This window comes from Eptesicus fuscus, chromosome 22 (genome assembly GCF_027574615.1).
Source record: "Eptesicus fuscus isolate TK198812 chromosome 22, DD_ASM_mEF_20220401, whole genome shotgun sequence".
Lineage (NCBI taxonomy): Eukaryota > Metazoa > Chordata > Mammalia > Chiroptera > Vespertilionidae > Eptesicus > Eptesicus fuscus.
In genome coordinates this window covers 43,907,182-43,930,464 of record NC_072494.1, presented here as the reverse complement: position 1 = coordinate 43,930,464, position 23,283 = coordinate 43,907,182, and the positions used below count along the sequence as shown (strand labels likewise).

The following is a 23,283-nucleotide window of genomic DNA, read 5'->3' as shown; positions in this document are numbered from 1 at the left end:
AGGGCCTTGCTCTGCCCCCGCCTAGCCTCCCCCCGCCCAGGTCAGATCGCTGTGCCACCTTCTGGGGGGGGGTGTGCGGCCTGGCGGCCTGGCCGTGCGTCCAGACGCAGCTTCCGGAGGAACACAGGGCATCCCGCAGAGCTGGGCGACAAGCACCGCACAGACTGTGCTACGCCGATGGCCGCTCGGAGAAAAGGAACGCGAACAGTATGGAGCGGACCAGAGAGCACAGGGACAGGACAGCCCTGTCCTGCCACGGCGGCACACCCGGCCTCAGCTTCCCGGCACCGGCATGGGCAGAGACATTGCACCCATTACCGAGTCACGTACAACCAAACTTAAAATGGCACCTTCTCAGGGCTGCTCGAGGACGGTGTCGTGGGGGGCCACCGAGGTCTGTGCGCAACGCATGGAGCGGGGCCGGGGGACTGGGGACGCGATGCCGGGCCCTCCCATAGCCTCAGGGGCCCTTCCATCTGTCTGTGTGCCTGGCGGGTGGGGCATGCCTGCGGGCAGCGGACCTCTGGTCTCAGACCAGCCCCCTCCCAGGGGAAGAGGGAGGAAAGCCTGGCTGAGCGGGACTGTGGGGCGAGGAGGGGACTCGGGGACTCACCGACAGTGAGTGAGTGACTGATGGCGAGCTCCAGGGAGTGCAGGGACCAGGCCCCACCGCTCAGCATTGCAACACAAGCACCAGCCCCGCCGCACTCCCCGCCCCGCCCCGCGCAGGGCACGGACGGGAAGAACAGACTCCCACGGCGTGGGTGCGCCTCCCTGTGAGGGCCCAGCCCCGGACAGACATCAGCGCTGAACAGAAACGCACCGGGGTCATTTTAAGTTCTTCTTTATTTAAAAAAGCATTTTCTGGGTTTTTTGAAACTTCTCCAGCAGGTACCTGTTCCCGCCCCGTGGCACCTTCCTGCCTCCCTCGCTCCCGCTGCGGGCGCCCCGGCCACAAGACCCACGTGGAGGCCTCACCATCGAGACGCGGGAGCCAGAGGGGCAGAGGCTCGAAGGAAGGTGGTCACTGGCCCAAGGAGAAGTTCATTTGCACAAAAATATAAACTGTGGAGGATGAGCCAGCACACACGCATGGGTCGATCTACAACCCATATAAAAAAATAGACCAAACTGTCACTTTACATGTACAAAATAACACGTATTTTTTGAACAGCACTTACCCATCTGCACACACACACGTGCACACATGTACATGCACACCCATTCACACACACACGCACACACTGTGCACACACGCGTACACACAAACGTGCAATGCACACACACGTGCACATGCACACACAAGGTGCAGTGGCCGGGCACGTCTGCTCCGGCCGGGGGTCAGTAGGCGAAGATGACGCGGTAGGTAACCTGGTGGCCATTGTCCCAGGCGTAGAGCAGCCGGTCCTTGGGGTTGTAGTCGACCTGGGTGGTGTAAGAATACTCGTTCTCAAACAGCAGCCGCGGCACGATCTGCGTGTTGGTGTGGGTGTCGAAGGCGTAGGAGATGTTGGCGTTGCGCTGGTTGTGGCTGTCCACGGCGTACAGCACCCCGCAGATGACGAAGCAGTTGCCGTACAGGTTCCGACGGAGCCCGGTGCGCCACGTGGTCTCCTTCCGCGTGCTCAGGTCCGCGGCGTTGAGCTTGCTCAGCACAATCACCTCCTGGCTGAAGCCCTCTTCGTCCAGGGCAGGGTAGATGAGCCACAGCCCGTTCTCGTCCACGGCGAAGTCCACGTCCGAGTGGCCCTGCCAGCTCCAGGGCGTGGCCTCCTCGTAGGCCACGTCGTGCAGCATGGCCCAGGCGGCCACGTAGCGGCGGCGCAGGTCGTACTTGATGAGGTTGCGGGTGAAGGCGCGGCTGTAGTAGAAGGCGCCCCCGTACACCACGTGGCCGGTGCCCACCCAGCTGTAGGGCAGCTTGTACGAGTTACTCCAGCGGCCTGCGGGGACAAGGGGCTCAGATGCGACGCCCAGGGTGCAGGGACGAGCGAGGGGTCTGCACCCCGGTTTGTCGTGGCTCCCCCCCCCCCCTACAGGTCACGGCCCAGCAGCCTCATCTGTCCCGTAGAAATGGCTGCGGCCACTCGCCTCACCGTGCTGCTCCCGGAACCCAGGTGCCCTCCCGGGGGAGCGTGGTGGCGAGCTCTCAGGGCCGCGGGAAAGGAGGTCCTGACTCCAGGCTGCCCGTCCGGGGCGTGAGGGAGGGCCGAGTGAGATCTGAGGCCGTGGGGGAGGTGCGGGGAGAAGGCCCCTTCTCGTCCACGGCCACACCCAGGCCGGCCGTGACTGCCGCGGGGACAGAGGGAGAGCGCGGGGCCCAGCACGCACCCTGCCGGAAGTTCTCCAGGTTCCTGAACTCCACCAGGGTGCTGCCGTAGGAGGAGTCGGTCACGTAGATCCGCTCGTCGCTGGCCAGCGGGTCCTTCATCCAGGCCCCTTCGTTCCGCCCGTACGTGTTCTGGGTGGTGGGCCCCGTGATGGTGGACAGCGTGTCCTTGCACCTTCCTGAGGGAGAGGGGTCGGGTGAGGGCAGAAAGCCCCCAAGCCTTTGGCTAGTTCCTCCTGGAGTCTGGACTCCGGGCCGGCTCAGACCCGAGTCCCCAGCCCCGACGCTCTCTGCCTCGCTCCGCCCAGGCTCTGCTGCGCCCGTGCCTCCTGGGCCGCCGTCCCCAGCGCTCGCGGCCCCTGCCTCCGCCTTCTCCCCTCAGCCGTGTCCTTTCCCGATGCCACAGCCTCTCCCACGGCGCTGGGTGCTCCTCTTACAGGCACACCCTGCATCTCGGCAGCCCCCTCTCCCCCCCCCCCCCCCCCGCCCGCAGCACAGGCCTGGGGCTCGGTGAGGACAGGACAGCAGGACGGGGCCCCGAGCGAGGACGCTGTGGTGGCCGGAGCACTGTCCACAGCCCCTGAGCTGCCCCAGAGGCTCGGCCCGGCTGTTTGGGGCCCAGAGACCAGCCCTCCGGGCCCTCATGCCTGTGCCCTCTGCACGGGGCGTGGCAGCGGCCTGCTCAGGGCTGGGCTCCTGCCGAGGTCCGTCTGCCTCAATGGCCAGCAGCTCAGCCACGCCCCGCGCGGGCCCAGTGGAGGCCCCACAGCACGGGGCCATGCTGGCTCTGGGCCGAGTGAAAGCCTGAAAAGCTTGAATGTCCAAGACCACGCGTGATGACAGAGGGCACACGTGACGAGGGCACACGCTCGTCGTGCTGCACCCGTGGTTCTGAGCCGACGGGAAGGCAGCGGGGAGCCAGTGTCCGACGCTGCCAGCCCCGCAGCCAGACCACAGCCACCGCGCTGCCGTCAGGCCGGGCCAGGTGGGCACGTGGGCGGGACAGCTGCTCCCTGACATCCAGCCCCAGGTCCTCACAGTTCCAGGCCCCCCGTTTCCAAGCTGGCCCAGTCTGTTCTGTGGCTCTGCTCCCCGTCAGTGGTCCAGGAAGGAGCCCCGCCGTCAGGAGGGGCAGCCAGGCGCTGCAAGCGGACGGTGGTTGTTCCTGGCGGACCCGCAGTGGGGGGCCGTCGGCAGGGTGCAGGCCGCTGGAGGGGCTCAGGCCCTGGCCGGACAGTGGGGCGGGACCCGGTTCCCGTGAGACCATCAGCAGAACCATCCGCCGAAGCCTCACCCCAACCAGCTCATCTGCTCGACAACAAAATGGACATTCGGTGGGAAACCCCTCCCTCCCGACGCCGGGCCCAGCGGTCGGCGGGGAAGCCGGGTGTCCTGGGCCCTGGGGTGAGCCCCCCCCAGGGAGGGCAAAGCCTGGCTCGAGGGGCCGTGCAGGTGTCCAGGGGAGCCCGGGGCAGGGGAGCTGCTGGGCAGAGGACTTGGGCATCAACTAGGGCCTTTCTAGTCTGGGTGCCCAGCAGGGTCCCTCCCCAGGTTGGTGCTTGGTGGGGAGGCCTTCTCCCCCGGATCATGATCATGGTGTTTCCCGGCCTCGTCGAGACCCAGGCCACCTGCTGTTGTCATGCCGACTGCCCTGCTCCTCCCACCGGGCCCGCCGACCCCGGAGCTGCCAACCCCCGGGCCGCGTGCACAGCCGCTTCCCCCGGCATCGCTCACGCAGCCCCGGCCTGCGGCGGGGAGTGCCTTCCGAGGCGCCGCCCGTCCCAGGGCCTCTGCCCGCCCGGAGCCGGGCTCCCACTGACGCTGTTAAACCACCGGCGTCGGTTCTGACGCGCTTGTTCTGGAATTTCTCGAGTTTCAGTTTCCCTGAGGATGAGGGTCGGCCTTTGAGGGGTCACGGCATCGGATCTGGACACCGTGGGATGGGAGGTTCCTTTCAAAGTCGCCACACGTCTGAGCCCCAGATCACAGCCGCCACCCTCGTCACCCAGCAAGCCACCGTCACGCAGCAGCCAGGGGCCGAGCCACTTCCGCCAGATGGCGGCCACGTGAGAGGCACTGGGCCCGCAGCCCGGGTGGTCGATACAGCCAGGCACAAGCTCGGGGCTGCAGAGAAGGTTCTGGAAAGCGCATGTCACCCACACCAGGTGACAGCGACGGGCAGCGAGCGGTGACTCCGGAAACCAGACCTGCAGGAACGCTGCGCCCGCACAGCGCCCGCCCCTCGGGTTAAAGGAACACGAGATGCACGAAGCGGTCAGGAGCGGCCCTTCACGCCGTCCCTCTGCTCGAACAGGGTGCTGACAACAGGGAGAAGGTCCCCCTCCCTCCGCTCACCGCGGCCCTGGCGCCGGGACACCAGGGGCCTCCGGTCGGGCCTCAGCTCTCAGCCCACCTGCTGGCGGAGCGGAGCCCCAGGACCCGCAGGCGTGTTGGGGTCACACCAGAAAACCCACTAGTGGCAACACCCAGGGAGGGCGGGCAGAGGCCCGGGGGGGCAGGCCGGCGGGTGGCGGAGACAGCGGCGAGGGGAGGGGCCCCACCCTCAGCGGAGGCCCAGGGGCCGGTTCCTGTTTCCTGGCAAACTGTCCCACCCCCTCAGGGTGACCCGGTGGAGAAGGGCCCGGCACGCTCACTGCCATGGCCGAAGGGACTGCGGGCGCTGGGCTCAGGGACTGCCCGGGGCACGGCGAGCTGCCCGGCCGGGTGGCCATGGGCCCCCTCAGATCCGGCACCCTGCAGAAGTCGAGCAGGACACAGCGCCCACCGTCCATGCGGGGACAGCCCAGCTACAGGCACCCCCCCCCCCCCCCCCCCACGGCAGGAAGACGAAAAGGAAGCCAACCCCTGGCGCACCGTGCCCGCCCGTCACCTGGAGGCCTCACCTGTGGGCCTCAGCGAACTCCTCCGGCCCCGAGACCCACTGCCCCACACGCCAGGGCAGGCAGCGCGGGCGCATGTCTGCAGACCTGCGGAGCCAGGCCGTGGCCCCACTGGCTCCGTGCACTTGACCAAGGGCGGCCCTGTGGTCCGTGGCCCGGGGGTGAAGCTGGGCGCAGCCACGGGCTCGGCACAGGCCCGCTCTCTGTGGCTCAGCCCCACCCCCGCCCCCACGCTGCGAGGTCAGCCTGAGCGGACGACCAGGCAGGCGGAAGCGCACTCACCTATGACGTTCCGGATGTCGTCCTCCTCGGGGTGCGGGCTGGGGCTGGCGGCGGTGCCCTCGGCAGGGGCGGCCTTCCCCAGGGCGTCTGTCCCGACCGTGGTGGGGGGCACTGCGGACGAGTGTGTGTTCCCAGGAGCCAGTGGCAGGGAAGCTGGGGCCGGAGGGGGGGGGGTGGCCGTGGGGGCCACGGTGGTGGCTGGGGCCCGAGTGGGAGGTGGGAGGAGCGCCTCCCCCCGGGGGGCTGGAGGGACAGTGGCTGGCCGTGGGGTGGGGACTGGCTCGGAGGAGGCAGCAGGGACATGGGGGGCCGTGGGGGAGGCCTGAGGCCATGGGGAGGACAGGGCGGTGGCCGCGGGGCCCACGTCAGCGGTTGCAGCAGTGCCGTGACGGGCGGCTGCCGGCCTGCGGGGCTCGGTGGGCAGCAGGCTGTTGTGCCTCAGCAGCTGATCCTCAATCAGCAAGTCCACTCCGCTGTCCCCGCTGGAAAACGGGTCCTCTGGGGAGCAAACAGGCTCACGTGACTCGGGAGAATGGGCAGGGCGGGCAGGACCAAGAGCAGATGGCCTGGCGGGTTGGTAAGAGGGTTTCTTCCCCCGAATGGCGCACCGAGTCAGGGATGGGCTCTTAGAGGAGGCGGGGGGCACGGGGCGAAGGCCCTGCCGGACCCATCCGTCCACGCGTCCCGTGTTTATGGCACAGACAACAGTGAGCAGAGGAAGGTCCTTGCCCCCCACAGCCACCTAGTGGGGGACACACTGACAGTAGCCATGGGTGGTGCACATGGCAGTGTACGGAGAGAAGCTGGTGGGCGCGGAGGGTCCGGGGGCGGGGGCAGGGACCTGGGTGATGGGTACAGTGGTCAGCACCTCTCGCTGGAAGGGAGATGAGCAGAGGCCTGAGGACACGAGGGAGCCGAGCAGCCGCAGGGAAGAGTGCTCTGGGGGAAACAGCAGCCGTGCAAAGGCCCTGGGGCCAGAACATGCCTGGGAGGCTGATGCGGACAGAGGAGGGTTCGAGGTGGGGCAGCAGGAGGAGGGCAGAGGGACGTGGGAGCCGGTGGGGGGCTTGGGTGCTGCGTGTGGACTTCAGCCGTGATCCTGAGTGAAGGGCGAGTGCGCAGGGTGTGAGTGGAGAAGGAACGTGGGAGGCAGATTTCCTAGGGACTAGAGGTGTGGCCCACAGGACTAGTGGGTGAGCTGGTGAACCTCTGCTCATCAGGGCACCCAAGGTGCGGGCCGCAGGCGGCAAGACGGCCTCGCAGCGCACGTGACTGACAAGGCTCTTGTTCCCAAAGACGCCACGCCTCCCCCATCAACGATAAAAAGACAGCAGTTAAAAACGGCCAAAGGGTTATGACGGCAACAGGGTGAGCAGGGCTGGGGACGAGCCGGACTGGGCCCTTCGGGGTATGGGGAGGGGGGGGGAGGAGGCGCCCAGAGCTCAGGAAGCAGGAGACCAGGGCAGCCAGGGCTTCTGGGAGTCAGGGGCGTGAGTGCCGCGTGTCCGGCAGGAGGCCAGGCCCGGGAAGGGGCAGGCAGGAGAGCGACTCCTCATGCCACGTGGTCTCTGAACGCCCAGGAGGACACGGCTTCTCGGGACAGGCGGCTCAGACGGCGCAGCCCAGACTGCCGGCCCGGCCCGGCCCGCTGGCCCCACTCACGCTGCTCTTCTATGTCGTTCTCGTCCTCGGGGTCCTGGGCTTTGTAGTAGGTGATGCCCCGGATGACGGCAGGCGTGGAGGCCGGCCGGCCCCGCAGGGACACCTGCCTCTGGACCGGCTGCTGTGGCCGCGCCCGCTCGGGTGGAGCCAGTGGCTGCGTCTGCAGGAGCTCGATGGAGTTGACGTGCTGGGACACGGTCTCCTCCCGCAGGAACTTCTCCTCATACTGCTCCTCAGAGAGACAGAGGGCGGCCAGGCCACCGGTCAGGCTCAGGGCACCGCGGCCAGGCCTCCCGTCAGGCTCAGGGCACCACGGCCAGGCCACCCGTCAGGCTCAGGGCACCGCGGCCAGGCCACCCGTCAGGCTCAGGGCACCACGGCCAGGCCACCCGTCAGGCTCAGGGCACCGCGGCCAGGCCACCCGTCAGGCTCAGGGCACCGCGGCCAGGCCACCCGTCAGGCTCAGGGCACCGCGGCCAGGCCACCCGTCAGGCTCAGGGCACCACGGCCAGGCCACCCGTCAGGCTCAGGGGGCACCGCGGCCAGGCCACCCGTCAGGCTCAGGGGGCACAGCGGCCAGGCCACCCGTCAGGCTCAGGGGCACCACGGCCAGGCCACCCGTCAGGCTCAGGGCACCACGGCCAGGCCACCCGTCAGGCTCAGGGGCACCACGGCCAGGCCACCCGTCAGGCTCAGGGCACCACGGCCAGGCCACCCGTCAGGCTCAGGGCACCACGGCCAGGCCACCCGTCAGGCTCAGGCTCAGGGCACCGCGGCCAGGCCACCCGTCAGGCTCAGGCTCAGGGCACCGCGGCCAGGCCACCCGTCAGGCTCAGGGGCACCGCGGCCAGGCCACCGGTCAGGCTCAGGGCACCGCGGCCAGGCCACCGGTCAGGCTCAGGGCACCGCGGCCAGGCCACCCGTCAGGATCAGGGCACCGCGGCCAGGCCACCCGTCAGGCTCAGGGCACCGCGGCCAGGCCACCCGTCAGGCTCAGGCTCAGGGCACCGCGGCCAGGCCACCCGTCAGGCTCAGGGCACCGCGGCCAGGCCACCCGTCAGGCTCAGGGCACCGCGGCCAGGCCACCCGTCAGGCTCAGGGCACCGCGGCCAGGCCACCCGTCAGGCTCAGGGCACCGCGGCAGGTCAGGTGGGGCAGCACTGGAGCCCAGGCAACAGCAAGGACAGACTCCGCCTTCGTCTCAGAGCCAGGGCTCCTGTCTCCACACCCGTGGCTCCTCCGAGGACGGGACGGGCATCGCCCTCTGCGGGTGAGGAGAAGGCACACAGGCTTCTGAGCAGGGCCTGGGGCCAGTGCGTCAAAATCAGGGCCCCCCAGGGCTCCAGCTCCTGAGGGCAGTGGCCCATCCGGGAGGTGGTGGGCACCTCGGGGGTGCGTCCCAGCCCTGCTCTCATCCACCGAAGCCCCAAAAGGCCCCTCCCGGGAGGAGGCGGCGGGCACGTGCCCCGGGGCCCGTCAGGCTGGGCGGCGGTGAAATCACCAAGAGCAGAGCCACCTGGAAACAGAGCTGGCCTCTCTGCTGACCCTCCCAGCCACAGACACGCACCCTGGCTGCTGGCATGAAGCGGAGACCCAGCGCTGGGAGGCAGGGGTCCCTGGCGGGGGCCTGAGAGGACCCGCACCGCTCCTGCCACCCCCACTTCCTGTTTCTGGCTGTTGAGGTGACCTGGCAGTCAGGACCAGAGGTGCAAGGGCTATCGCTGTATCACTGGGCCCGGTGCCCCCTGTATCGCTGGGCCCTGTACCCCTGTATCGCTGGGCCCGGTGCCCCCTGTATCGCTGGGCCCTGTACCCCCTGTATCGCTGGGCCCTGTACCCCCAGAATCGCTGGGCCCGGTACCCCCTGAATCGCTGGGCCCTGTACCCCCAGAATCGCTGGGCCCGGTACCCCCTGAATCGCTGGGCCCGGTACCCCCTGAATCGCTGGGCCCTGTACCCCCAGAATCGCTGGGCCCGGTACCCCTGAATCGCTGGGCCCTGTACCCCCTGTATCGCTGGGCCCTGTACCCCCAGAATCGCTGGGCCCGGTACCCCCTGAATCGCTGGGCCCTGTACCCCCTGAATCGCTGGGCCCGGTACCCCCTGAATCGCTGGGCCCGGTGCCCCCTGTATCGCTGGGCCCGGTGCCCCCTGTATCGCTGGGCCCGGTGCCCCCTGTATCGATGGGCCCGGTGCCCCCTGTATCATTGGGTCCTGTACCCCTGTATCGCTGGGCCCGGTACCCCCTGTATCATTGGGCCCGGTGCCCCCTTATCGCTGGGCCCGGTGCCCCCTGTATCGATGGGCCCGGTGCCCCCTGTATCGATGGGCCCGGTACCCCCTGTATCATTGGGCCCGGTGCCCCCTGTATTGCTGGGCCCTGTACCCCCTGTATCACTGGGCCCTGTACCCCCTGTATCACTGGGCCTGGTGCCCCCTGTATCGATGGGCCCTGTGCCCCCTGTATCGATGGGCCCTGTGCCCCCTGTATCACTGGGCCCTGCACCCCCTGTATCAATGGGCCCGGTGCCCCCTGTATCGCTGGCCCCGGTGCTCTCTGCATGTCAAAAGCCGCCGTCGCCCCGGGGCAAACCTCAGGGGCTGGCTTTAGTTCCAGGCTCTGAGGGACGGGCAGGGCTGGGCGCCTTCTGGGAGCCACGGGGAAGAGCAGGGCCTCGCACTGGCCCAGCCAGAAAGTGTGTCATTTCCCCGCATTCCTGGCACAGGCTCTCGGGCCGCAGTGGCTCCCTCGTTCCGTTAATCCAAGACTCTGCATGTGATTTCAATTCCTGGCGTCTGGCTGTCCCCTCTCCCGCCCGCGCCCAGAGCCCTCACCACCTCCAGGCCACGACCTTCCTGGCGAGAGGTCTCCCGACTGCCGCCCACGCCCACCGTTCTGAGAAGCCGAGAATCGTCTACAAGAACCTGAGAGTGCCTCGGTCCCTCCGCTGGGCTCGTGGAAGGGGCGGGTGAGAGAGGACGAGCCCAGTGGGCCCCTCGCTGGCCCTGGCTCTGTCCCTGCAGCCGGGCCGGGTGGACTGTGCTGACTGCAGTGTGACGACGGGGCCTCGGAGGGCACAGGCCTCTGCTGAGCCAGGAAGGAGTCTGCCCTCAGGAAACCTGAGCTGGTTCACACCACACCACACCACACCACACCACAGCACACCACACCACACCACAGCACACCACACGGTGCGTCATCGAGACCGCGGCGAGCTCAGCCCGGCCGCCGGGGCAGGGCCAGGGGCAGCAGCAGCCCGCACTGGGCAGCGGGCAGGGAGCCCAGGGCCTCGGAGGTGCCCCCAGGTTCTCTTCCAGCCCAAACGTCTGCCCGGGAGCTTCGAGCTCAGACCTGCTGCAGCGGCCCAGCAGGCAGCCTGGGCACTGCCCGGCAGCACGTGGGACGCCCCGACGTGGGGTGTGTGTGTGTGTGTGTGTGTTTGAAGGGGTGTGATTTCCCCAAAGCCTCAGAGCAGTCATCGTGGGCGCAGCCAGGAGTAGAGGCCCTCCTCACCCCGTTCTCTGGTCTGGAACTGGTTTGGTTCTGGTCACGTGCTGGGCCGGGTGCAGGCGCCATGCTGTCCGCAGGGCTAAGCTGCCTGCTGTCCTGCCCTCGGAGCCCAGTTCCCCAAACCGCGGCACTGCCCGCCCGGCACCCCTCCACGAGCTGCGCTGCCTGCACGTCCCAGGCCCGGGGTGAACGCCCAGGCAGCGGTGCCCCGTGGACAAGGCCGCAGCCCTCCCAGGTGACAGCAGCCGCAGGCCCGCCCCCACGCCCCGCCTGGCTGCTGGGGGCCCCAGAAATGCATGTGAGGCGGCTGTCACGCTGCCTCCCGCCGCGGCCTGGCCCCTGGTGGCGTCTGCACTCGTCACCCGCTGCCCTCTGCTCTCAGGTGAGCTCCGGATTAACGCTGCTTCCCGGTCACCCTCAGGGGACAGCCGGCACGCTGAACGGCACCACGTGTCGCCCAGCACATACACGTGGCACAGCCACGGGAGCCGGAGCAAATGGGAGGAACTTTGTAGCAAGAGGGTCGTTAGGCATCGATCAAATCGATCAAATTGCATCAGCCAGTGTCCATTTCCCGCGGTGACGGCGCGCTGGGACACTTCCCGCCGAGCCAGGGCGCCTGGGAGCTCTCCTGGCTCCGTCTCCTCACCTGCCCGGCCCGTGTGCATCCAACACGGCCCCGCGCCCCCCCCCCCCCCCCCGGGCCTCAGTGCTGAGTCAATGGCTCAGCCCACCCCGAGCCTCAGAGGTGCCGAGGGACGGACAGGAGGGATCAGCTCGGTGCACCTGCCAGGCGCTCTTGCTGGGGGAGGATGGTACCTCGGGGTGGGCGTAGGCGGCTGCCGCGTCCCTCTGCAGGGCCGAGCCCCCCTCCGCCTCCGGGAGCCTGGCTGCCGCGGCCCGGGAGTTCTCCCTGCCTCCTCGCTTGTTCGTCTCCGCGCGGATTCCTTCCGCGTCCTCTTTGATTTGCTCGTTTTCCTTGGTGAGGTTTTTAGAAACTTCCTGAGAGAAAACATTTAAAAAGAGGGTTCATTACTGAGCTGAAGACAAGCAGGAGGCGGCTGCCACCTGCTCAGAGCACAGACCTGGCAGGCAGGCTGCACACTGGCCGAGAAGCCGCTGGGCCCTGAGTGTGTCCAGCCCTGTGCTGAGGAACTGCCAGGTCCCAGGTCTGGGGTCTCAGGTCCCAGATCCCACATCCCAGGTCCCAATCCCAGGCCCCACATCCCAGGCCCTAGGTCCCTCATCCCAGGTCCCAGGAGGGGCATGGACCAGGCAGCAGGGCACTCCCCAGGGGTGGTGCCGCGGGTCTGAGTCACGGGCAGCTGTGGGCAGGCTCCCAGGTGCCCTTTCTCCTCTCAGTTGAGAGCTGTGAGCGGCACTGAGGCCCACTTTGTCCCACTCTGGCCCCTTCTAAGGTTCCCACGAGCCTCTGAACTGCCCAGTGCTCTGTTCTCCTAGGCCGTGTGCGGGAGGCAGCCAGCAGGGGAGGTGGAGCCAGATTTGCTTCCTGTCCTTCTCTGACACACAGGCGCGGCGGCCTGGCCATGCGTCCATGTCCTCGAGGGAAGCCAGGCGCTCAGGGCGAGGCCACAGACACCTGGCGGGCTCCTGCAGGGCCGGCCGCACGGCATGGCAGGGCCCGGGGTCCCCGGGGCGGCCTCTCTGACTGCACGGAACTCACCGTGCGGACAAGAGCCCGTGAGAAAGAGGTTTTGCTTCAGGCCCCGGTGAGCCATCTCACTGGGGGGGTCACTCCTGACAGGGTCGGGGCGGCCAAGGGCCACCACGAGGAGAGCGGGTCCCAGAGGAAATGTGTGGCCAGGCCAGCATCCGCGTGTGAGTGAGAAAGTCCTGGCAGTTTCCCTGTGGCTGGCACGGGGAGTCAGCGAGTTCATGGAGTGGGCACACTGAGTGGCTGTGAGCTTTCATAGAGGTCAGAGCTGGCCTGGACCCCACAGCTCAAGCCTAACCTTTCGTTGCAAGATGAGGACAAGGAGGCCCCAAGCGAGGAGGTGATTTGCCTGAGGATCTTTTAAAACAAGTGTCAGAGGAAGAACCAAGATGGTGGCGTAGGTAAATGCCTGTACTTGCCGCCTCCACAACCACGTCAAAATTACAACTAAAATACAGAACAACCAGCATTCAGAACTGCCTGAAATCTGGCTGAATGGAAGTCCTACAACTGGAAGACTAAAGAAAGCACTGAGACTGGCAGGAGGCACGGAACTGGCTGGACCAGCACCCACGTGGCATTCTTTTAATCAGGAGGGAGACTGTCTCTGCGGAGGCCCAGCCCCACACCAGACCCCAGCCCAGGCTCCCAGAGCTGGGAAGAGAAGTCCCCACCACTTTGGGCTGTACAAGCCAGAGGGGGTTGGGGATCAGTAACAAGGAGGCTGCTGGGGTTCCAGGTGTTCCTCTTAAAGGGCCCATGCATGAACTTACAAGGTCCCACTTGCTCTGAGCTCTGGCACAGAGCAGTGGCTTTGGGGGGCTGGACTGTCTGGCATCAGGGTAGGAACTTGGGGTAGCTTTCTCCCAGATGGAGGGGCTCACAGAGGTCATTGTTGCTGTGCTGGGACCTCTCTGGCTGCAGGGCTGACTGGCAGGGGCAGTATCTGTTTGCTCCATCCTGGTGATTCCCAGAGACCCTGCCCCATCCAATTTGCAGCCCCCGAACCTGTTTGCAGTGGCTTTTGCATATGAATGGCCTGTCCTGGCTCAGGCTTCAGACTTGGCGAAAACCTCTTAAGCAGCAGCTGGTGTCAGTGTGCCCATGCCTCTCAACAAGAGGCCCAAGACCCTGCACGAGTAGGAGCCTGTCTTGCTTCACAGCTGGGCTTCACCTGGGCACCTCCACGCCCAACACCAGTAGTTCCTGCAGGGTGGCCCCCAGGCAGTGGCTGACTTTGCACCTCCCTGGAGGCCTACAGCCAGTGCATCTGGTGGACAGCTTCAACCATAGCCAATTACAACTCCACACATCTGTAAGTGACCACTCAAGGGGCAGACTCAGTGAGCACCAAAGCCCCACTGAAGCAAGTCCTGCTCCATAGAGGTGTCTCCTGCACAGCAGCATTTTCCCACTGTAGTCGCAGCTGGTCCTCACAGCCAATTGGCCTGGAGGTCAATTCCTCCCAGTGATGCCAATAGCATTCAAGGCTCAATTACAACAAGACTGTGCACACAGCCCACACAGGGGTGCACACAGCCCATACAGGGATGCACCTAGAGTGTCCAGCTCAGGTGACTGGGAGGCTGAGCCACTGGGCCCTACAGGACACCTGACTACACAAGGCCACTCTGCCAATTCCAGGAGACATAGCAGCTCTACCTAATACACGGAAACAAACACAAGGAAGCAGCCAAAATGGGGAGACAACAAAACATGCCACAAATGAAAGAAATGGAAGAGAGCAAACTTTTGGATAGAGTTCAAAACCACGGTTAAAAGGTTACTCATGGATCTTTATGAGACTTTCAAGGCTCTTAGTGAAAAAGTCAAAGACATGAAAAAGGACCAGTCAGCAATGAAGCCTACACCAACTGAAATAAATAATAATTTACAGGGATTCAACAGTAGAGTAGAGGATTCTGAGAATCAAATCAACGATGTGGAATATGAGGAAGCAAAAAACACCCAAACAGAAGAGCAAAAAGAAAAAAGAATAAAAAAATATGAAGGTAGTGTAAGGAGCCTCTGGGACAACTTCAAGCATACCAACATGTCCATTATGGGGGTGTCAGAAGGAGAGAGAGAGCAAGATATTGAAAACCTATTTGAAGGAAAAAATGACAGAAAAATTCCCCCACCTGGTGAAAGAAATAGACTTACAAGTCCAGGAAGCACAGAGAGTCCCAAACAAGAGGAACCCAAAAAAGGCCCACACCAAGACACATCATAATTAAAATGCCAAGGGCAAAAGACAAAGAGAGAATATTAAAAGCAGCAAGAGAAATACAGTTAGTTACCTACAAGGGAGTACCCATCTGATTGTCAGCTGATTTCTCAACAGAAACTATGCAGGCCAGACAGGAGTGGCAAGAAATAGTCAAAGTGATGAATAGCAAGAACCTACAACCAAGATTACTCTACCCAGCAAAGCTGACATTCAGAATTGAAGGTCAGATAAAGAGCTTCACAGATAAGAAAAAGCTAAAGGAGTTCATCACCACCAAACCAGTATTATATGAAATGCTGAAGGGTATTCTTTAAGAAGAGGAAGAAGATAAAATATATGAACAATAAAATGGCAATAAATACATATTTACCAACAACTGAATCTAAAAATCAAAATAAATGAGCAAGAAATCTAACGAACAAAATAAACTGGTGAATAAAATAGAATCAGCGATATGGAGACGATTCTCAGGTGACGTGGCCAAGGCCGGTGCTGACCCTCCCACAGTGCATCCTGGGGGCACCGAGGTGTGTCCCTTTCCTGCCCACAGGACCCAGGGCTCCACTGGGCACCCAGTGGCATGGCCTCAGTCGCCTCGTTACCACACAAGGCCCACAATCCTGGCAGCCTGAGGCAGTGTTGCCGTGTGCTGGCGGGCCCCCATCTTGGGTCGCTGGGCCCCTGGAGGCCCCGGCACTGATTTGTAGTCCTCGGTGTCCCTTGGTCCGGCGAGGAGCCGTCTCTGGGTTCACACAGAGCAGGCTGGAGGCAGCCCGGCCCCCAGAGCCCAGAGGGCGGCGGAGGTCACCCCTCACGGGAACGGCAGAGCCCGTCCACCACCTAAATAAATGCCAGGCTGGAGTGGCATCACCCACCAGCCGCCCCCAGGCACCCTTGCCCTGGCCTCCTCCCTGGCTCAGTCCCCTCCTCCCCAGGCCTATGTGGGGCACTTCTCAGGGGCGCTGGGAAGGCCCCCACACCAGGCCCTCTCGGTGCCACCTGGCAGAAGGGAGGACCCCATGACCTCCTCCTCGGGCTCTTCCCTGGCACAGCTGCGACCGTGACGAGTACGGTGTGTGCGGCTGGGCTCACGGGCCCCGCGGCGCTGTGGTGGGAGGGGGCCTATCTGGCGGGACGACCGTTCCCCCGGTCCCTGCGAGGGTCCCTGGGCAGAGCAGTGTGCAAGGGAAGGAGGGCCGACGGGCTGGCAAGGCCATGGGCCTGGAGGCCTGGGAAGTCTGTCCCGAGCCTCGGGGGAGGCCCAGCAGGGGGCAGGGCGGGGTGCCCAGAACAGGGGCCAGGTGCTGGGCAGCACGGGGCACTGCCAGACGGACACGGGGCCTGTGCACAGACCCCCTCGGAGGGGGGAGTGTGAGAATGAGGCAGGGTTGCCGGGCAAGGGGGACTGGGGGACTGGATGTGGTGGCCTTGGGGTCCAGGGCTGGTGGAGCCTGTCTGACCTCGTCCAGCGCGGGACGGGCGTGTGTGCCTGGCTAAGACTAAGCCAAAGGCGCTGGGACCTGGGGAAGGTGCGTGGGCACAGCAGGGACAGGCGGGTGTGCAGGAGGGCTCTTTAGAGACCGGGGTGGTGCCGTTGGGAAAGCAGGGGTGGTGACACCCGCCTTCTCCCAGGCCTGGGCAGGACAACGATGAGGCTGCAGCTTGGCAGCTGTGGGCGAGGCGGAGGGAGGGGCCCTCGGGGCAGGGAGAGGGTGGGGACCCGAGCCCCCTCCGGGAGCGGGTAGGGCCTGAGTGAAGGGAGCAGGCTTCCTTGTGGGAGTGACGGGAGCCAGTGTGGGGCCCCTGGACCCCGGGGGAGGGCTCAGCCTGCTCTCCCCACTCCAAGCCCCCCAGGACCCAGGACCCATCGAGGACCAGGTGGGCAGGGACAGGACAGCCACCCCACTGGCAGCTGTCTCCATCCCCGGAGCGGCGGGTGTTCAGACTGTCGCACAGGCAGGACGAGGCCCCGTCCCTCTGACCACAGCTGAGAGATGGCAGCCGGCCTGGGCGGAGCCGCCAGCTGCCGAGGCCAGCTGCTCCCCAAGCAGACGGCTGACGGGCCAGGTGCTGGTGAGACCGGGACCCTGGTGCGCTGGAGCGCAGGCCCCTGCGATGACTGTCCACGTTAGGGGGACCTACCACATGGGCACATGGTTCTGCATGAAGAAGTGATTGTATGAGCTCGCTGGCTCTCTGGCCACCAGCGATGTGCCCGCTGTCGAAACACTGGGAAGTTGGATACACTTCGGGCTTGCTCAGGAGAAAGACGTGGAGACCCAGGATGCTCCTTACCTCCTCCAGTTTGTCCACTCGCCCCACCAGCTTGGTGGTGACCGAATGCAGCTTCAGGAGGTCCAGGCCGTAGAACGCGCCCTCCAGCATGTCTATGATGGTGGCGAGCTGCGGAACAGGGCGGTTAGTCTCGGGCCAAGGCTCTAGGCCAACAGGGTGAGCCCAGCAGGGAAGCCCCAGGGACTGAGAGGTGGCCTCAGAGGTGGCATTTGTCTTGGCAGCCATGCAGGCAGACGCCATGGGTGAGTGTACCCGCCTGCTGGGACCCTGTTGAATCTCTATCGTCTGTCTTTCTTCCTAGGCTGTCAGTCCTGTCTGTCAGCACAGCATCTGCCTGGGGGGGGGGGGTGGTCTGTGGACACCCAGCGGGGTGGCTTGAGCCTCAGGCCCTGTGCATGCGCCCCTGGCACACTGCCCTGGGGCACCCCCTGGCCTGCTGAGGGCCCTGGAGGCAGCGTGTTTTCTTCTCACTGAGAGCACTGACCCTGGCGTGAAAGAGCCTCATGACCCAACTCTGAGGTGGAAGCTGGCACGGGCGCCGGATTCTCAGGTCCTCCAGGGCTGCCCTTCCTGCCAGCCCAGAGGCCCTGGGGAAGGAGGCCCAGGGCCTGGCACATCCCAGGCTTGGGGGGCAGGCGCGGGAAGAAGGCAGGTGCTGCGCCGCAGCCTCCTGACGAGGCCCCGGCAGCGACCCCTGGGCAAGGCCACGGAGGGGTCGGTTCTGTGCTGTGAGGGTGTTTCGATTCCTGGTAGGAAGTTCTGCCGCCCGTTCCAGGGGCCCCAGCACCCCATCCTATAGCCGGGCGGTGCCTTTGGTTCAGAAACGAGCTTCAGGGCAGAGCTTCAGCCCCGAGGGGTGTGACTGAGTCGGGGTCACTCACTGCCTCTTAAACACCTCTCTGCCTAACGGGCACCGATGAGCACCCACGGCACGTTCCGGGCAGTCACCGGCGCAGACGTGCCCACGCTGTGCCCACTCACTCCATGGCCGTCACCAGCCTCGGACCAACCCACAGGGAAGGCGTGCCCACTGCGCGTTCCGGGGACTCGGCCAGGCAAGTGGGCGGCCTGAGTCGATGATGCAAGTGGTGCCGAGCGATGACGGACCGTCGTCTGACTCCTCCCGCCGCGCACGCGGCCGGGAGCCGGACGGGGCCGCCCAGGTGGGCCTGCGGGCCACGTTCTTTAGGCTGCGGGGCCTGGCAGCTGCCCCCACGGCGGCCGCCCGGCTCCATTGGCAAGATGGCGGACGTGGCTCTCACCAGCTCCCTGGGACGTCGGGGCTGAAAGGCACCCGCTGTGTGAAGGCTGGAGCAGGTCCCTGACTCAAAGGCCTGCGGTCCCCAGGCTGGTGAGGCTCGGAGGTCCCGCAGGCACCCTCACCCATGGCATCGCCCACCGGGCCCCACCTTCAAGTCGCGGCTGTCGGCCTCCCGGAGCTTCTGGAGCCGGAAGTCCCCCTCGCAGGGGTTGAGGGCGGAGGGTGGCGCGACGCAGGCGCACTTGCAGGACGAGCCGGAGGTGATGGTCTCCACGGTGTAGACGTCCTCCTTCCTGGAGGCCCCGGCGTTGACCCTCCTGCAGGCCTCGTGGCCCAGGGGTCTCACGACGCATTTGCACTGGCAGTCGGAGCCCTCGGACACAGCCTTGACCTTGTCATAGTCGCCCAGCAACTGGACAGACAGAGAGAGGATGGCAGCGCGCGTGGACACAGGCCCCCGAGCCAGAGACCTCAGACACCTGACCGCCCCACCGTCGTCGCAAGACCACCTGCTGACCGTGCCGTTTCTTGAGGCTCTTGTCCGAGGAAGCTGTGTGTTCTCGGGGGCCTCGGCCTTTCATCATTTTAAGGAAAGACCAACGAGCCCCAGCACCCTCCCAGCAGGCCTGCCCAGCGGGAGCCCAGGTTTAGAGGGAAGAAGGAAAGGAGGCGGCCTGCTGGACTGGCTGCCCACACTCGGACCTGAAGATGCTCCTTCCCGTCGCCACTTACCCCCTCCGCTCCCGGGACCGCGCCGGGCGGAGTGCAGAGGGAGAGGGCGCACCCAGTGCCCCGTGCCCCGTGCCCAGCGCCCAGCAGGGGGTGAGCTCGCCCTGGGCCACAGCCCACAGCGCAGCAGGAAGACTCCGAGGGGGTGTTTGAGCTGGGCCTCGGCGCATGGGTGAGGTTTGGAGAAAGGGAACTGGGTGGAGAAGCCGGTAAGGATTACTCAGTTTGAGGATTGAGTTGGCTCCTAGAGCGGCTTCTAGACCCAGAGTCCAGGCAAAGCTCAGCGGTCTGGCAGCCTCTCTGCTCCTAGGAGGCGGGCCATCTCCTCAGCCTGCCGGCTCTCGCAGGGCAGCTTCTGGGGCCCCCCTGCTGGGGGACAGGCTTCTCCCAGCTGCTCTCCAGCAGGCCCTGCACCCCCGCACCAGCCTCCCTTTCTGGGCACCGAGAGGGGCTCCTTTTGTCCGGTCCGTGACCGGCTGGCAGGCCAGGAGCTTGTGGGGGAGCCTGGCTGGCTGCTGGCTGGGGAACAGGCTGGTCATGTTTTCCTTGCGAGTCTGGGTTTCTTCTCACACTCATTTTTTTCAGGCTGTTATCAAACGCAGCGGACGACGGCGTCGTAGTTCAAGGTGACGGGTGCGGCTGGGCTGACCGCCAACTGCCTCCTGCCCTCTGAAGCTCGGCTCCGCGCCCTCCCTGACCCGCACGGAGACCCCGCAGCCCTTCCATACAGCTCCTCATGGTGTGGTGACCCCAACTTCCTAACGCCGCGGCCCTCCATACAGCTCCTCGTGGTGTGGTGACCCCACTTCCTAACACCGCGGCCCTTCCATACAGCTCCTCATGGTGTGGTGACCCCAACCTTCCTAACGCCGCGGCCCTTCCATACAGCTCCTCATGGTGTGGTGACCCCAACCATAAAAATACTTTCCTTGCTACTTCACAGGTTGAGAACCGCTAGCAGGGTAGCCTAAGACCATCGGAAACACAGGTATTTACATTACGATTCATAACAGTAGCAAAATTACAGTTATGAAGTAGCAACAAAAACAATTTTATGGCTGGGGGTCACCACACCATGAGGAGCTGTATGGAAGGGCCGCGGCGTTAGGAAGTGGGGTCACCACACCACGAGGAGCTGTATGGAAGGGCCGCGGCGTTAGGAAGTTGGGGTCACCACACCATGAGGAGCTGTATGGAAGGGCCGCGGCGTTAGGAAGGTCGGGGTCACCACACCATGAGGAGTTGTATGGAAGGGCCGCGGCGTTAGGAAGTGGGGTCACCACACCATGAGGAGTTGTATGGAAGGGCCGCGGTGTTAGGAAGTGGGGTCACCACACCACGAGGAGCTGTATGGAAGGGCCGCGGCCTTAGGAAGTTGGGGTCACCACACCATGAGGAGCTGTATGGAAGGGCCGCGGCCTTAGGAAGTTGGGGTCACCACACCATGAGGAGCTGTATGGAAGGGCCGCGGCGTTAGGAAGGTGGAGAACCACTGCTCCAGAGGCTCGGCTCTCAGGAAGCTTTGCCCATGGCCCCACAGGACCCCGATGTCAGGCGCTTCCATCTTTTCAATGTCGGGTCCGAGCGAGGCGTGGTGGGTACGGGCATGCGTTAGCGTAATTGTTGAGGGAAGGCCAGGGGCCCTGAGAGCCCAGTGCGGGCTGTGGAGTGCGGGCAGCGAGCGGCTCGGCCGCCACTGCCACAGGCCATGGAATACACAGCCTGAGAGCCCCGAGAGGGGAGGGTCTGGCTGAGACTCGGCACCCGGCCCTGTCCCCCTCCTCTCCCCCCACTTCTAACCATAGAGCCTGATGGTCTTTAGCTGAAAACTGGGAACAGGGTGTGAGGATTGAGCCCTAAAACAAGGACAGTCCTTTACTGCCCACATTCACCCCGTCTCCTCCGGGCCTCTCGCTCCTGTGGGAGACATCTCCCAGGGGTCCCGCCATCCGCCTCTGCCCAACACGCGCCGTGTCACATTCCGGTTCCCACAAACAGCCTGCAGACCAGGGGTCTCCTCCCGACCCTGAGCCCCGGGTCTCCATTCTTCCCCTCCTCTCCTCCTGGTCCCATCGCCTGGAAGACCCCGACTTCGAGCGGAGGACCCCTGTCCTCCCCTAAGGAAACATTCCGCCATGCGAGACAGGTGCCCTCCTGGCCTTGGCCCACCGGGCGGGGCAGGCAGGCGCCTACCTGAGACAGGACGTTCTCCTGGTTGTCTGCCTCGCTCTGCAGGGTCTCGGCCTCCGTGGGGGCCGCCGGCGGCGCGGTAGGGGGCTCGCTGGTTCCTGCGGGGGCCACACCGACCACGCTGGCGGCCACTCCCAGAGCCAGCCAGAGCGCCAGCAGCAGAGGCCGGGCCATGAGGGCGAGGCGAGGGGGGCTCGGCCCGATCGGCTGGGGATGGGGTCCGGCAGCGACTGCGCGAGAGGGTGACGGGGCTGGAGTCTGAGGCGGGGCTCAGAGCGCCTTCCCCGGCCGGGTGCAGGCGAGCGCGCGTGGCCGAGGCGCCCCCGGGACCCCGGTCATCTCCGTCCGGATGGGTGCGAGCAGCCCTGGGCGCAGGGAAGGGGGAGGTGACCCGGCGTCCTCAGGCGGGAGGAGGGGGTCCGGCAGCCACGGGCGGAGCACCGGGCAGCAGCGGGGAGCCCGAGGTCGCCCAGCGCGGGCTGCCGGGAACCTGGGGCGCAGGGACCGGCCCGACTGCGGGGAGCGGACCGGGCGAGGAGCGCGCCGAGGGAGGGCGGAGCCTCTATTGTGCAGGCCGCGGAGGTGCAGCCAGTGACAGCGGAGGAGGAGGGGGAACGGAGGGGAAGGAGGGGGCCGAGGAGCCGGCGCCCTGACCCGCCCCTGGGCTCCGGCCTTCGCCCCGGGTGGGGTGGCGTCGCGAGGGGGCCCCTGCCCTTCATCTGACCGCAGATGAAGAAGCAGAGAAATGCCCGCGAGCCGCTCTCCAGCTGGGAGCCCCCTGCACCCACCGAGGCGGGAGGGGGGCCTCGCTCCCACCGCTGCCGGGAGGCCGGTGCGCTCCGCCCAGGACGCTGCCCGGGGAACAGCGCTGAACTCCCGCTGCAGGCGGGGGGCCCGGACACTGGCCCCCGGGGGAGCTCCTGCCCGGACGGTTGTGGGAAGGGAGCAGCCTGGTCCTCCCGGACGTCTCGGGGCTTCCGGCACCAGGCGGCCCTGTCAGCACCGCGATCCTCAGCAGCCTCCGGGGACCCCGCACCGGCGCACGGAATAGACACTTTCAGAGGTGACAGGTGTGACTACGCGTCCTGGAGAAATTACAACACCTGCCGCTTTTGTGTTAACCTACGCGAAGGAGACTTCATTTCAAATAAGTGATCACAGTTGACAGAATGAATAACCCAAGAGCTGGGTGTCTGGGCTTATGGAGATGTCATTACCCCCCTCCCACACTCACCCCATGTAAGCTATCAAATCTTTTGTGAAACTGGAGGGGGGTAAACATCTGTAAAATACAGTTTTCGATTCAATTAAGTGGTGAGTGCTGTTGAAGTACAAGTCGACATGCTAGGTTGCCATCTGAGCTAGCTCTTATAAAGGAGTTCCTGGGATTGGACTTTAACCAATAGGGTTGAGTCTTTCCCCGTCTAATTGGAGCTGCACAGTTATAGTGCCATCAGCATCTTCACCAGCCAATCAGAATGGCTCCATTTTGACCAATTAGGATGGCCCCTTTGGACCAATCAAACTGTGAATATTTAGAGTCCTCGTTTGCATGAGGGCAAACCAATCAGGGACCGGGGCGGAGAGTTCTGGCTACATAAGCCGGCTCTCCTCGGCTCCCTTTGGTGATGACTGTTTTCCCTTGGCTGGAGCTGAGACACTGAAGGTCGCTCACCAGAGCAGGGCAACCCAGGGCAGATCACACTAGACCAGACCAGGGCTGTCCAGGGCCGACCAGACCAGACTAGACCAGACCAGGGCCGACCAGACTAGACCAGACCAGGGCTGACCAGACTAGACCAGACCAGGGCAGATCACACTAGACCAGACCAGGGCTGTCCAGGGCCGACCAGACCAGACTAGACCAGACCAGGGCCGACCAGGGCCGACCAGGGCCGACCAGGGCTGACCAGACCAGGGCAGAGCAGAGAGGAGCAGATTGGGCTGCAGAACAGAGCTGTCTGGCCAGAGGCCACCTTGCCGGGGCTGCCTCTCAGCCCTGCTGCTTCCTCCCTGAGCTCTGCACTGAGCTCTGCACAGCCGAGTCACAACTGAGCTGTGTGCACTGAACAACATTTCCTTCTCCGCCGCTCTCCAAGCTGGGTTCCTGTTGGCATTGAATCAGCGCCAAGCACCATTAGTTGACAATGTCAATTAATTTGAGCCTCGTCAGGCGGCCTGGAGCCTGGGGGAGCCGTGGCTTTGGGGTCAGACAGATT

The 23,283-nt window shown here is 65.0% G+C and overlaps 1 protein-coding gene across 4 annotated transcripts; it reads right to left on the bottom strand.

The window, feature by feature from the left end:
- Positions 1-834: 834 nt before the first annotated feature.
- OLFML2B (olfactomedin like 2B) lies at positions 835-21,588 on the bottom strand. 4 transcript variants are annotated; one of them, XM_054712164.1, is made up of 8 exons: positions 21,068-21,588; positions 18,294-18,557; positions 16,885-16,992; positions 11,504-11,686; positions 7,174-7,405; positions 5,512-6,009; positions 2,332-2,508; positions 835-1,943 (listed from the first exon to the last, which is right to left on the bottom strand). In XM_054712164.1, exons 1-8 carry the CDS (start codon positions 21,236-21,238, stop codon positions 1,342-1,344), a joined length of 2,235 nt encoding a protein of 744 aa, XP_054568139.1. In that variant the 5' UTR covers positions 21,239-21,588; the 3' UTR covers positions 835-1,341. The 4 variants fall into 4 exon arrangements, with proteins under 4 accessions (XP_054568139.1, XP_054568140.1, XP_054568141.1 ...); XM_054712165.1 differs by having other exon boundaries at positions 7,174-7,402; XM_054712166.1 differs by having other exon boundaries at positions 7,174-7,399.
- Positions 21,589-23,283: the final 1,695 nt, after the last annotated feature.

Coding starts and splice junctions, on each gene's coding strand:
- OLFML2B (XM_054712164.1), bottom strand. CDS start 21,238: ATGGCCCGGCCTCTGCTGCTGGCGCTCTGGCTGGCTCTGGGAGTGGCC. Junction 18,558..21,067: donor AGGAGAACGTCCTGTCTCAG/GTAGGCGCCTGC, acceptor CTGTCTGTCCAG/TTGCTGGGCGACTATGACAA. Junction 7,406..11,503: donor CCGCCTACGCCCACCCCGAG/GTACCATCCTCC, acceptor TGTCTCTCTGAG/GAGCAGTATGAGGAGAAGTT.